This window comes from Caloenas nicobarica, chromosome 3 (genome assembly GCF_036013445.1).
Source record: "Caloenas nicobarica isolate bCalNic1 chromosome 3, bCalNic1.hap1, whole genome shotgun sequence".
Classification (NCBI taxonomy): domain Eukaryota; kingdom Metazoa; phylum Chordata; class Aves; order Columbiformes; family Columbidae; genus Caloenas; species Caloenas nicobarica.
This window is the reverse complement of record NC_088247.1, coordinates 51937726-51948857: the sequence shown is the minus strand read 5'-3', so window position 1 is coordinate 51948857 and position 11132 is coordinate 51937726. Positions and strand designations below refer to the sequence as shown.

Here is an 11132-nt window from a genome sequence, read left to right as displayed (position 1 = left end):
GTTGAACATCTTCCACTTGGCAGTGAACTTCTGTTACCACAATGTGACTGGGAAGTATGGAAATAGCAGCCCCACAGAGACCCTAATTATGGGAAAGGCTTAATGTTCTTTGGTGTAACACAAGGTATCTGGGGAAGGGTGGGATAAAATCCTGGGTCCCAAATCCTAGTGCAGTACACTACCCACAAAGCTAGCTCACCACCTTCTCTCCAAAGCACCCCTTTTAAACTGAAATACAAACCCTCAGTTCAATTCAGTGAAGCCCACTCTGATTTTATCACTGTGATTTGTACTCTGATCTCCTATTTTTCCCTCAGTCTATTTACCTCTTAATCTTTCTAAGTGAGGGGCACCTCTTACCTTGGGGACAACACGGTCCACTCCCACCAGAACTGTTCAATCCTCTTGGTAATCTTTCTCTTTTTGTTTGTCTTAATAGTGCTGCACGGTGGTGGTACAGTGTATTGGGGCTTTAAGAGAACAACTTCCTACAGAACAAAACCTAAGCTATTCATTACTCAGCCTGGGGCTCAGCCGAACATGCTGTTCTGTGCTACAAATAACGAGTTACAACATGTAATAACATGTTACAACAAGTAACAAGTTTCCTTTTTATTTTTTTTTCTTCCTTTTTCAGGAGTGAAGGGTCTTGGGAGTTTGCCTAATTTCATTGCCTGTGCAGGAGCCCTCAGTGGGGTTTCTGCTGGTGGTGCCCAGCTGGCTGAAATGGACATGTGGTGACTTTGGCTGACCACAAAAAGGTTCCTTACAAGGCAATGGCCACTTTTCCTTTTTTCAGCAACATCCTACCAACCAAATATTCCTCTCTTTTTATTATTGTCTTGAAAGTGAATAACACATACTATACTGTCCTTACATCACAAGATACAATTCTCTTAATTAAAACTCTGGTGCATTAGACTCATAGGCTGACTGCTGTGTGTTCAGGGCCTATTAAAGAGTTTCTGCCTGCCGGTATTAGCTAGCAAAGTCAGGGCTGGATATTACAACATTTTTACAGCAAGGACCATTAGCATCATCCTGGGGCTGTTGCAGTTTTGCCAGCCTGGCTTTGATGTGGCCAAGGCTTCCTCCCCCTCCTTCTGTGCCAAACACTTGCAGTGATGCCCCATGTATGACATCAAAGCTGTTCCTTTAGGTTTCAGTATTTCAGAATAAACAGCCCAAGGAAATAGTTACTTCTACTTGGACATGGTAAGTTTTGAAAGATAATTTTCCACCGTGCAAATGAACATAGAGCAGAAATGCCTGAGCCAGTCAAGGCAGCACAGGAGAGAGATCGAGCCAAGAGGCGACATGAGGCTGCCAGACAAGGGTGGGTGCGAGTTCATACTTGTGTCATATCCTGCTTGTGGTCCTGCAGTGATCACTCCTCTCGGCTCAGCTCTGTGCTGGGCGGATGTGCTCCACACACACGTTTTGCTGTTAGGTTTTTTGTATTTGCTTCCTGCACTGGGTCACCTTATCCATTGTTTTCTAAAGATGGAGAAAACAAATGTTGGGTAGAAAAACAGTGATAAACAGTAGAAAAAATAGTGACCCACACTACATTACCATTAGTTGCTGAAACTAGCTATCTTAGGCACATACAAGTTTTCGCTTGTCAACATATTCACAGAAGTGTTCCTCAGTGTTTTGTTTTAGTGCAGACCCTTTGCTTGAAGTTGGCTAACAGAGCACTCACAAGTGTACTGAAGCTTCTCCTTGAAATTTCTTTCGTTACAAACGGAATTACATACAGAAGATACGAGTGTTACATAAAGGTGAGGAGAAATCAAAATTCCAACATGACTGCATAAACAAACAAACAAACAAACAAAGCCTAACCTGCTTCTATCCTTATACATAGACATATTTTCCTTCCCCCGAAAGACACTCTATCTATGAAAAATGGACTGCTCTCATTGCCAGCAAACTTGAAGATATGTATTGCAGTCCCATTTGAAGCCTTTACTCATTGATTTTAATTAGACGTGCCAGCTCTGTGTCTTCCCTGCAAAGCTGAGGTAACGAGCAGCTTTGGTAATGAGACCATGACAGTTGCGACCAAGAGTGGGAAGTGTCAAAACCCACCCAGACACAGCTGAAAGAATTAACATGAATTCTGAGGGAGTTTTTACTGCAGCTTCTCTTCAGGAAATAAGACATAGCTTGTTCCTAGAGACTTTCAGTCTATTTTATTATATATCTAAGGTGAAGCCTGGCCCCACTGTGTCAAAAAATGTTTTGGCACTAATCGCAGCTGGGCCAGGACATTGTTTCCTTCCCATTTACAACATTCCAGTGTAGATTTATCTTTCTCTAGATGTCAATGAACAAACAAAGTCCTCAAGACGAGAGGTAAAATGGAACATTTTTAACTGAGCCGTGCTTCCTGGAGGCGCAAGTAACAAAATGAACACTTGTTATTCTATTATCAAGCATCTTGGAAAGAAAAGAGCACTGAGTAAGTCAGTGACTCTGTGACAAAATGAATGCTTTTTAAAATTCTTTTCTACAAACAGAATTCAATCTTGTTTTCCCTTTATGTGTTATATTTTCAGTCTGTAATAAGAAGCTTCCAAACTTGCTATATTCAGCTAGTTAAAATAGGCTTTTCCTTCCTCCTTGGAAAATGGCTGTAACAAACAACTTTATGGGATTCCTGTCTGTCTGTCTGAATAGTTTCCAAGTTGGAGTTCACTGTCTAGAAAGAGATTTCTGGGAGGAGTGAAAGGACAGCTGGACCAATCAATCTGACTCATCTCTTTAAAATGCTCTCTAAAACAAGCTTTTCAGAGAAAAAATGAACTTTATCATTCTTCACTCAAAACTGGCATCTTTGTTTCTTTTAATTAGATGTTCTTTGATAAGAACATTATTATTTTCTAATATGGATTGTGGGATTATAATGTCCTTAAGTATGTAGCTGTGCTATAAGTGTTCACCTATACTGCCATATTATGCATAAGCCTAACCCCTCAGAACGTGCTAATTTGCACTCAGGCTCTGTTCTGGTGAAGAGAAGCTGCCAAATTAATGTAAACTATGATTAAGTTATAAAAGACGTACCCATCATTAACCAATTGACATGATAAATGCTTTCTGACCACCTGCAAAATGAGGCAATATTTTTCAAGTTTTAGATCCTTTTGCATGACAAGAGGGAGACAGAAGATTAAGTGATACATTGTTTAGAAGCAGAGTGCTTAGTTTATATTTAACTAATAATTAATAGATGTATTGTAAGTAAGAAACTAAACAATTATAACTAGCATCATCAATTATTTCTTAGTATAGATGTATTATATGTTAAAATTTTCAAAAATTGTAATGCATATGTAATAATTATGTGAATACAAGCAACGCAAGAGCATCCGGTCTTTGGAGCACTTATGGAGGATGATCCCCAGAGCTCCCCGGCACTGTCAATAAAAGAATGCTGCTTAACAGTATAATTGACTCTGCTGTTATGTTTATTTCTTTGTTTCACTGGATCAAGTAAAATAGTGTACGTGGCAGGAACATCCAGGTGTAGCTTTGGTACTGATGCCACGGACAAACCCCTATATGTAGTATTCTATATTAAAAAAAAACCCAAACAAACACATAAAAACCAACCAACCAACCAACCAAACCCCAAACCCTTCCCCCCAACCAAAACCAAAACCAAAAAAACCAACGAAACCCATCAACCAAAAAAACCCAAACACACACACACACACACAAACCCAACAAAACCAAAACCAACAAAACAAACAACCCCCCCAACAAAGTAATTACGAATTTTTTAGAAAAAACATAAATGAAATATAAACAGGAAGTTTAATGATGGCATGTTTTCCCTGCAGCATTCAAATGCCTATTTTTTTCCATTAAAGAGCTTTACAATTACAGGAAATGAGCAATAGAGCTAACTAAGAAGACCTGCTGCAGAAGGTGATCAAGATCAGGCAGTGGTAAATAAAATTCTCCACCATGGAAGTTTTTTGTTTCGCTGTTATTACCTAAAGCTGCTGGGCACATAAAGGTTAAAATGGCTGGAGTCTTTCTGCTCATCTATTCAAACTGACAAGCAGCTGAAGCTGACTCCTTTGTTATGCACAGGTAGCTCCAAAATGCTACTTGCTTCCCAGATTTTAAAAGATACAGCCTTTGCCTGGAGAAACTAATAGACTGTAGGTAAGTGTTTTAGTCTAGAGCTCACTCTAAACTCCACTGAAAGATATAGTGTCAAGTGAGAGCTAATGAACTAAGTTGAATTTCTGATCGAAACCTCAATTCCTTTTTGTCTTTTTGATACTGCCAGGTATGAAGATTTGGTATTGTCACTCCAGCCACCAAATGCTCTTAAGGTGTTTGGTAATAATTTGACATAGAATGTGCTGACATCTTTGTGGATGCTTATTATTTTACACATGTGACTCTTCTTCATGAACAACAATATATGAACACTCTCGTCATGACAGATGTATTTATTTAAATGTACTTAAGCGTCAGTAATAAAGTGTATTTAAAAACAAATCTGCTGAGGGTTACAACTATTAGCTTTGACATGCAATTCATGCAGAATTCAATAAGAACACAGAATAGGACTCTTCTTATATCAGTAGGGTTAAAAGATTGCCAGTGTTGCAAAGGTTTTGTTTCATTAAAATCCTGATTCACTTGCATTTGTTTCATCCACAAATCCTAAAACAGGAGGATTCTGATCTCCCTCCCTGGATCTGGCACTGCTGCCTTGGTTTGTACTGACATACTTGTGTAGCATGCTGTAATACTGCTCTTGCGAGCTTAAGGTATAGCAGGATGAAATCTTCCACCAGTCTTCATTGCTGGGAGTCCCAGGCGGTTCTTGGTTAGTGCCTTCAAAAAAGGAATTTGTATTTATTTCTGCCAGTCTGGTTGCATGCTCTTTAGCCTTGGTCTCAAAGAGCTCCCATTCCGTTTTCGAGTAAATTTTCCAGAATTTGAGCTGAAGATAGCTAACTGGGGACATACAGTGGCTGACACATGTTGTGATCAGATACAGGGTCACTGTGACGGTGATCACAAGCCATCCTAACAGCTTGGAAAAGAAATAGAGAGGTTAACAGTGGGTTTGCATGGTCACACATAGGAGTATAGAGCTTAACATTGAAGCACACATGAAAACTGTAAGTAAAGGCTCCCTGGAGTGCCTGGAACGCTCTGATCGCTGCGGGAAGATCCCACGCACACAATTCAGCCAGCCTGACAGAGCTTCTGCACCCCCGAACTTGTTGAATTGAGGATGAATACCAAAAACAGAGATGGTGAAGTTCTTTCCTCAGTTATATCCAGCTTGCTTAACTTGCAAAGCAAGATACTGATGGGCAGTATCTGCAGTTGTGGTCAGATTTATAGTACACAGGGTGCAGAATCACCCTGTCCTCCTCAGGCACTGCAAATTAGAGCTCCTGCTGACCGTGTTTTATCTGCTCTTGGAAAGTAATTGCGCTCTCTGATGTATGAGCCTGCAAAAAATAGCCAGGTGCCACAGACCACAGGAAAAGTTGTGTTTGTATGCTTCGTAGGCAGGACACAGATTTGACTACTGAATATGGAAATTCATTCTTGTTTTGTATATGATTTTAACATCCCTAGATAAGTCTCAGAGGCTGCACATAAAGCAGGTGTCCTAGTGAATGCTGGTCCCTCCAGCGCCCAGTGGTACTTAGCTGGAAGCTCCAGGCAGAGGAGGTCTCACAGCATCCCCTTTCACCTCAGGCTGATTTTTTTTCAAGTGGAAAACATTGAGTGCTAAAGAAAAATGAGATTGGGTTCTTTTCGGTTCTTATTTTTTTGAAAGAAGATCAGATATTAAAAACTATGGTCAGTAATAAAAATGTTCTCACACTTTTTCTGGTTTTGTTTGACAGGTTTGTTTCTTTTAGATTTCATTGTAATATGTGTAGCAGTCAGTCTTCCTTGATTCTGCTCTTTTCTCACCCTATCTGAATTCAATGGTATAAATTTTGCCCGTTTTCAGCCTTTCTCTTGAAGAAGCAGCATGCTAAATATTTAACAAATGTAAACACTTTTTGCTTTAATAACCATTTGTACTAAACAGGAATTTATAAAAATCTGAGGTGTTATAATACCTTATAAACTTCACTCCATTGACCACCCTTCATATTTTCCTGAGGAAAACTGATAAAATCTGATTTTTCTACTGCAGTTAACATGACAAACAAACAAAGATAGAAACAAAACTGGAGTGCTGCCAAAATTTTGGGGTTTCATTTCACTCCAAGCAAAAAAATCCACCCACATATGCTGTTTTTTGACCGCTGTTTTCTTTCAGCACAAGAACACTTTAACAAGACAGATAGTTATTTTAACTAATCTTCTAGAATACAAGTGTGAAATTAATAATAGGTTCAAGTGTTGAGATTCATAGTCAAATAAGCTGTCCGTATTTGTTTCACTTGCCAGTTCTCTTTTGCAAAGAGACATCAGTTTCCTCTCTTTTCATGACCTCAGCTTCCCCTCAGCTAATGCGTACTTACAAAAATGTGAAGTATTCAGAGGAAAAAGAGAAGAACTAGCACCATGTCTAAGTTAAATAGGTTGGAAACTTGCTGTGGAAAGTCCTGGTCTCTAGCCTGGTTTCCCGCCCAGCTTTGAAAGGGGTTTTGTAAGTGGCAAACATGCAAAACCAGAAAATAGCACAAATATACACTTATTACTTATCTTTTAGTGTGTGGGGTTTTTTGCTAATGACTTTTTGGTAATTATATAGCATGAAAGAGAAGGACTGTTTACAGGCACCACCATACATCGAGCAGCCAGGGCTGAAGCCAGAAGGGTGAAGAGCAGTGGGGCTTTACCTGGGACTGTGCCTGAAGGCTGAGGACCTCGGCCGGTATCTTCTCTGATAACTTCTCATTGCAGGGTATTTGGAACAGCAGCTCCTGGCACTCTTCTCCTCCTTTCCCATTACACACCAGGTTCTTTAAGAGGCCGTTCCCACTGGCCGCGCACTCGTAGAAGCTGGCTCTGAAGAGGGCCACCGCGACCCAGGTGAGAGGGGCCACCGCAGCTCTGGCTGCCACCTGCAGCAGCACGGGGCAGTAGCGGGCGCAGGTTTCCCGGGGGCCGGAGCTGCAGCGCGTCTTCCGACGGCAGATTCCCGTCAGCAGGTGCCGCATCCTGGCATTCACCATGAAGCCAAGCAGAAAGAGGACGAGGGCAGGCACTAGGAGGAAGACGGAGCCGTACAGCATGTTCCAAGAACTGCAGGGACACCTGAACAGCACAGACGAGAAGATGCGCTCGCTGGCAGCTGTCAGCAGGGACACAAGGCTGTAACCCAGAACGGTCTGGTGGCGGATGCAGATATCCAACATCCCACGTAAATTCTCCATTTTCTGCCTCTTCTTACTTTGAGGAGAGCAAAATCTCAGTCAGAAAGGAAAAGAGAAAGTGTCCTGAAGCTCCCACTGCTTAGACAAGCTTGCAGAGCTTTCGCTTTCTGTTGGTGGTGGTGGTGGTGCAGTGAGGCATAAAAGCTGCTCTCCTTAGAGGAAACAGAAGAGCAAGGGCTCACTGCACAGTGTCACGGTCAAGTGGACACTACAGTGGAAACCGGTAATCAACATCAAAACAGCAAAGATCTATCTTTGTCTCTATAAAAATAGTTTGTATTTGTCCACACATGCATTGTAACTAACAATGCCTTGAACATTATCTTTTTAGTGAAGCTTTTGAGTGAGGCAACAGATTCAAAGTGTGACTAAAATGTGAGAAAACGACCCAGAACTGTGTATTTTATCTTGCCTTATTATTAGCAACACAATATGGCTTGTTCTCTTATTGAAGAAAATCCAACTATAATAATTTTAATTTTTCAATGTATTTTTTTTTTAATTCGTTAGAGCAAATTAGTCAGTGCACACATAGCAATGACCCAGCAAGTGGTTTCCAATGAAACTCCAGCTACCAGAGTACCATTTGCCAGGAACCAGACTTTGGATTCCATCCTCCATAGAAGTTAGTGGCAGCTTTGTAGCCCAGAAAAATAAATCCACTCCTAAGCCAGCAGAAACTTAGTAAATATATAAATATAAATGAAATATAACAAGGGCAAGTGCAGAGTCTTGCATCTGGGCAGGAACAACCCCATGTTCCAGTATAGGTTGGGGAATGACCTGTTAGAGAGCAGTGTAGGGGAAAGGGACCTGGGGGTCCTGGTGGACAGCAGGATGACCATGAGCCAGCACTGTGCCCTTGTGGCCAAGAAGGCCAATGGCATCCTGGGGTGTATTAGAAGGGGGGTGGTTAGTAGGTCGAGAGAGGTTCTCCTTCCCCTCTACTCTGCCCTGGTGAGACCTCATCTGGAATATTGTGTCCAGTTCTGGGCCCCTCAGTTCAGGAAGGACGGGGAACTGCTGGAGAGAGTCCAGCGCAGGGCAACAAAGATGATGAAGGGAGTGGAGCATCTCCCTTATGAGGAAAGGCTGAGGGAGCTGGGTCTCTTTAGTTTGGAGAAGAGGAGACTGAGGGGTGACCTCATTAATGTTTATAAATCTGTAAAGGGTGAGTGTCACGAGGATGGAGCCAGGCTCTTCTCAGTGACAACCAATGGTAAGACAAAGGGCAATCGGTACAAACCAGAACACAGGAGATTCCACTTAAATATGAGAAGAAACTTCTTCACGGTGAGGGTGACAGAACAGTGGAACGGGCTGCCCAGGGAGGTCGTGGATTCTCCTTCTCTGGAGAAATTCAAACCCGCCTGGACGCCTTCCTGTGTAACCTCACCTAGGTGTTCCTGCCCTGGCAGGGGGATTGGACTAGATGATCTTTTGAGGTCCCTTCCAATCCCTAACATTCTGTGATTCTGTGATAAATAGCATGAAGTGGAAAAGTGATGGAAAAGGTTTGCATAATGAAGAAAAATATGTGGAAGGGATTCCCAGGCTTGGAAGACTGAGCTGCCTATGAAAACATTTGCTCACAGAGTCCATAGGTTTCTTTTGTGCCCTGGGGGGAGCTTGACCAGGCTCCTAGATAAGGTTTGTCTTACTTAAGTCTAGATGAGGTAAACTGGCACTCAGATTTAAGGAAGTGGAAGCTTTGTTGCTTGCTTGTAGCCATGTAGCTGAGGCTCTATGAGGCAATGTAGGCAGTGTGGTAGTTTGTGGTCATCACATGCTTGGTGACATCCAGATGTGCAGCCAGCCAGGGAGCTGATGGTCACTGTCATCTTCCCTGCCACAACTACTCACCTGGGATTTTAGAGTCAAAATCATCCACCTCTTGCATGAACCAGGAGTCTCTGGCCTCACTGGATGCATCAGCAATATGAATTAATCCTGATTAGATTCTGAATGCTGCAATTTATAATGCACTGTTTCTGGCATTATCATGGCATAGAGGTTGACCACGAAGCCAGAGCCTCACCGTGGGCTCAGGCAAATGCTGCTTCCAGCTGGCCCAGCCTGATTTTTGTACTGGCCACTTTAGGTGAGACAACAAGGGGTGATTGCTGCCTGTATCACTCCAAGCCATATGCTGGGGCTGCAGGAACCAAGCAGGTGGAAACACAATGGCTTGTCAAAACTCTGTGAGAACCTATATTATTTTCAATGAACTTTGGGGGTCATTTAAACATTCCAAAGGGCCTTTGCAGCCATTTGGGCAGCTGAGCAGATGGCATAGAGGTGCCAGAACAGGCAGTCTTGGTGTGGGTGGCTGCCAGACTTGCACCAGACGTGCCATGTTCAGCACAGAGCTGCTGCTCAGAGGAAACCATGGCACTAACTGAAATGCTTGCCTCGGTCTGGAGGAAACTTTACTTCATTGTTATGAAGCAATATAACATAAAGACATTAAATCATAAAGGACATAAACCCAGCAAGACTGAAATCAGGCTGAAGGTTAAGTTAGTCTGGCCAGCTCTTGGTTACAGAGGGGAGGAGCATGGGGACAGAGGAAGCTCAGGAGCACATTCATACCCTATGAATCTGCATTTCAGTGATTTCCTTTGCATCTAACACCGGCTGATGTATTTCTTCTGTAGATTTGTCTGGTTTTGGTTTTAACCCATGCAGATGTTTTAACATCCAAATATATTGAATAGCAAGTGTGCTTAACCTTCATTCAAACGTGACACCATCCCATTCGATGGCCCTAAGTTCTGGAATGGGAAGAGGTAAAACAATGGATCCCTCCCTGGTCTCTCTGTCCACTCATTATTTTGTACACCTTTATCATATCCCCTTCTTTTCCAGGCTGAGGAGCCCCTAACATATTTAGTCTTTCCTTGTCTGATGTATAAATTCCTATTTTTTTTTCTTTTTAAATCCATGTTGCTGCCTGAACTATTCTCTCAGATTCAGGTATCATTTTTTTGGCATGAGGGGAAATGAGGGAGAGGGGTATGGCAAATCTGCAGTGCCTTGAAGGTGCAGCTGAATCACAGTTTCCTACAATGGCAAACTGATGCGATTTTGTTCTCTATTTCCTTGTAATAATTTATAGAATATTAGTTGAATTTTGATCATCTGTGAAGCACTGAGTTGATATTTTAGCGAGCTATGTACTATAATTAAAAAAAATATCAATCCTGAGCGGTAATCAGCCAGCTCAGTCTATCATCTGTGAAGGCAGGATTTGGTTTCACTTTGAACACCACTTCCTCTACATTGAATTTGACCTGCCATTTTGCTTTCTGGTCAGGCAGTCCAGTAAAGTACATCTGCAGTTCTTTAAAGCAGAGGTTTGCTTTTAACTATCCAGAACAACTTTGTATTATTAGCGAATATTATTGCCTTGATTTTTACCTAGAGGCAGATAGAGGCAGTAGTTAGCATACCCTGAAAACAGAATTCAGCTCATCTGAAAAGTCTTAGCAGATGCTGGGATGGCAGAAATAATAGAAGCAATGTGAAATAGTTTCGAAGGCTCTTCCTTATGAAGACAGGGACATGGGCTGCCTCTGAGAGCCACTGGTTTGACAAGGGATGCCAACCACCAGCAGCAGCTCTCTGGAGCAGACAATGACCACACAGGGGAAAGAGTAGAGCCAAGAAACCCTGCTACTTCACTTCCTGAGCCTAATTTTAGCAGTGTTTTATTTATCTGCAATAAAATATGATTTCAGGAAC

The 11132-nt window shown here is 42.1% G+C and overlaps 1 protein-coding gene across 1 annotated transcript; it reads right to left on the bottom strand.

The window, feature by feature from the left end:
* Positions 1 to 4219: 4219 nt before the first annotated feature.
* Positions 4220 to 7482, bottom strand: CALHM6 (calcium homeostasis modulator family member 6). Its single transcript, XM_065632234.1, has 2 exons — positions 6852 to 7482; positions 4220 to 5068 (listed from the first exon to the last, which is right to left on the bottom strand). The coding sequence occupies exons 1-2, from the start codon at positions 7386 to 7388 to the stop codon at positions 4652 to 4654; spliced, it is 954 nt and encodes a 317-aa protein (XP_065488306.1). The 5' UTR covers positions 7389 to 7482; the 3' UTR covers positions 4220 to 4651.
* Positions 7483 to 11132: the final 3650 nt, after the last annotated feature.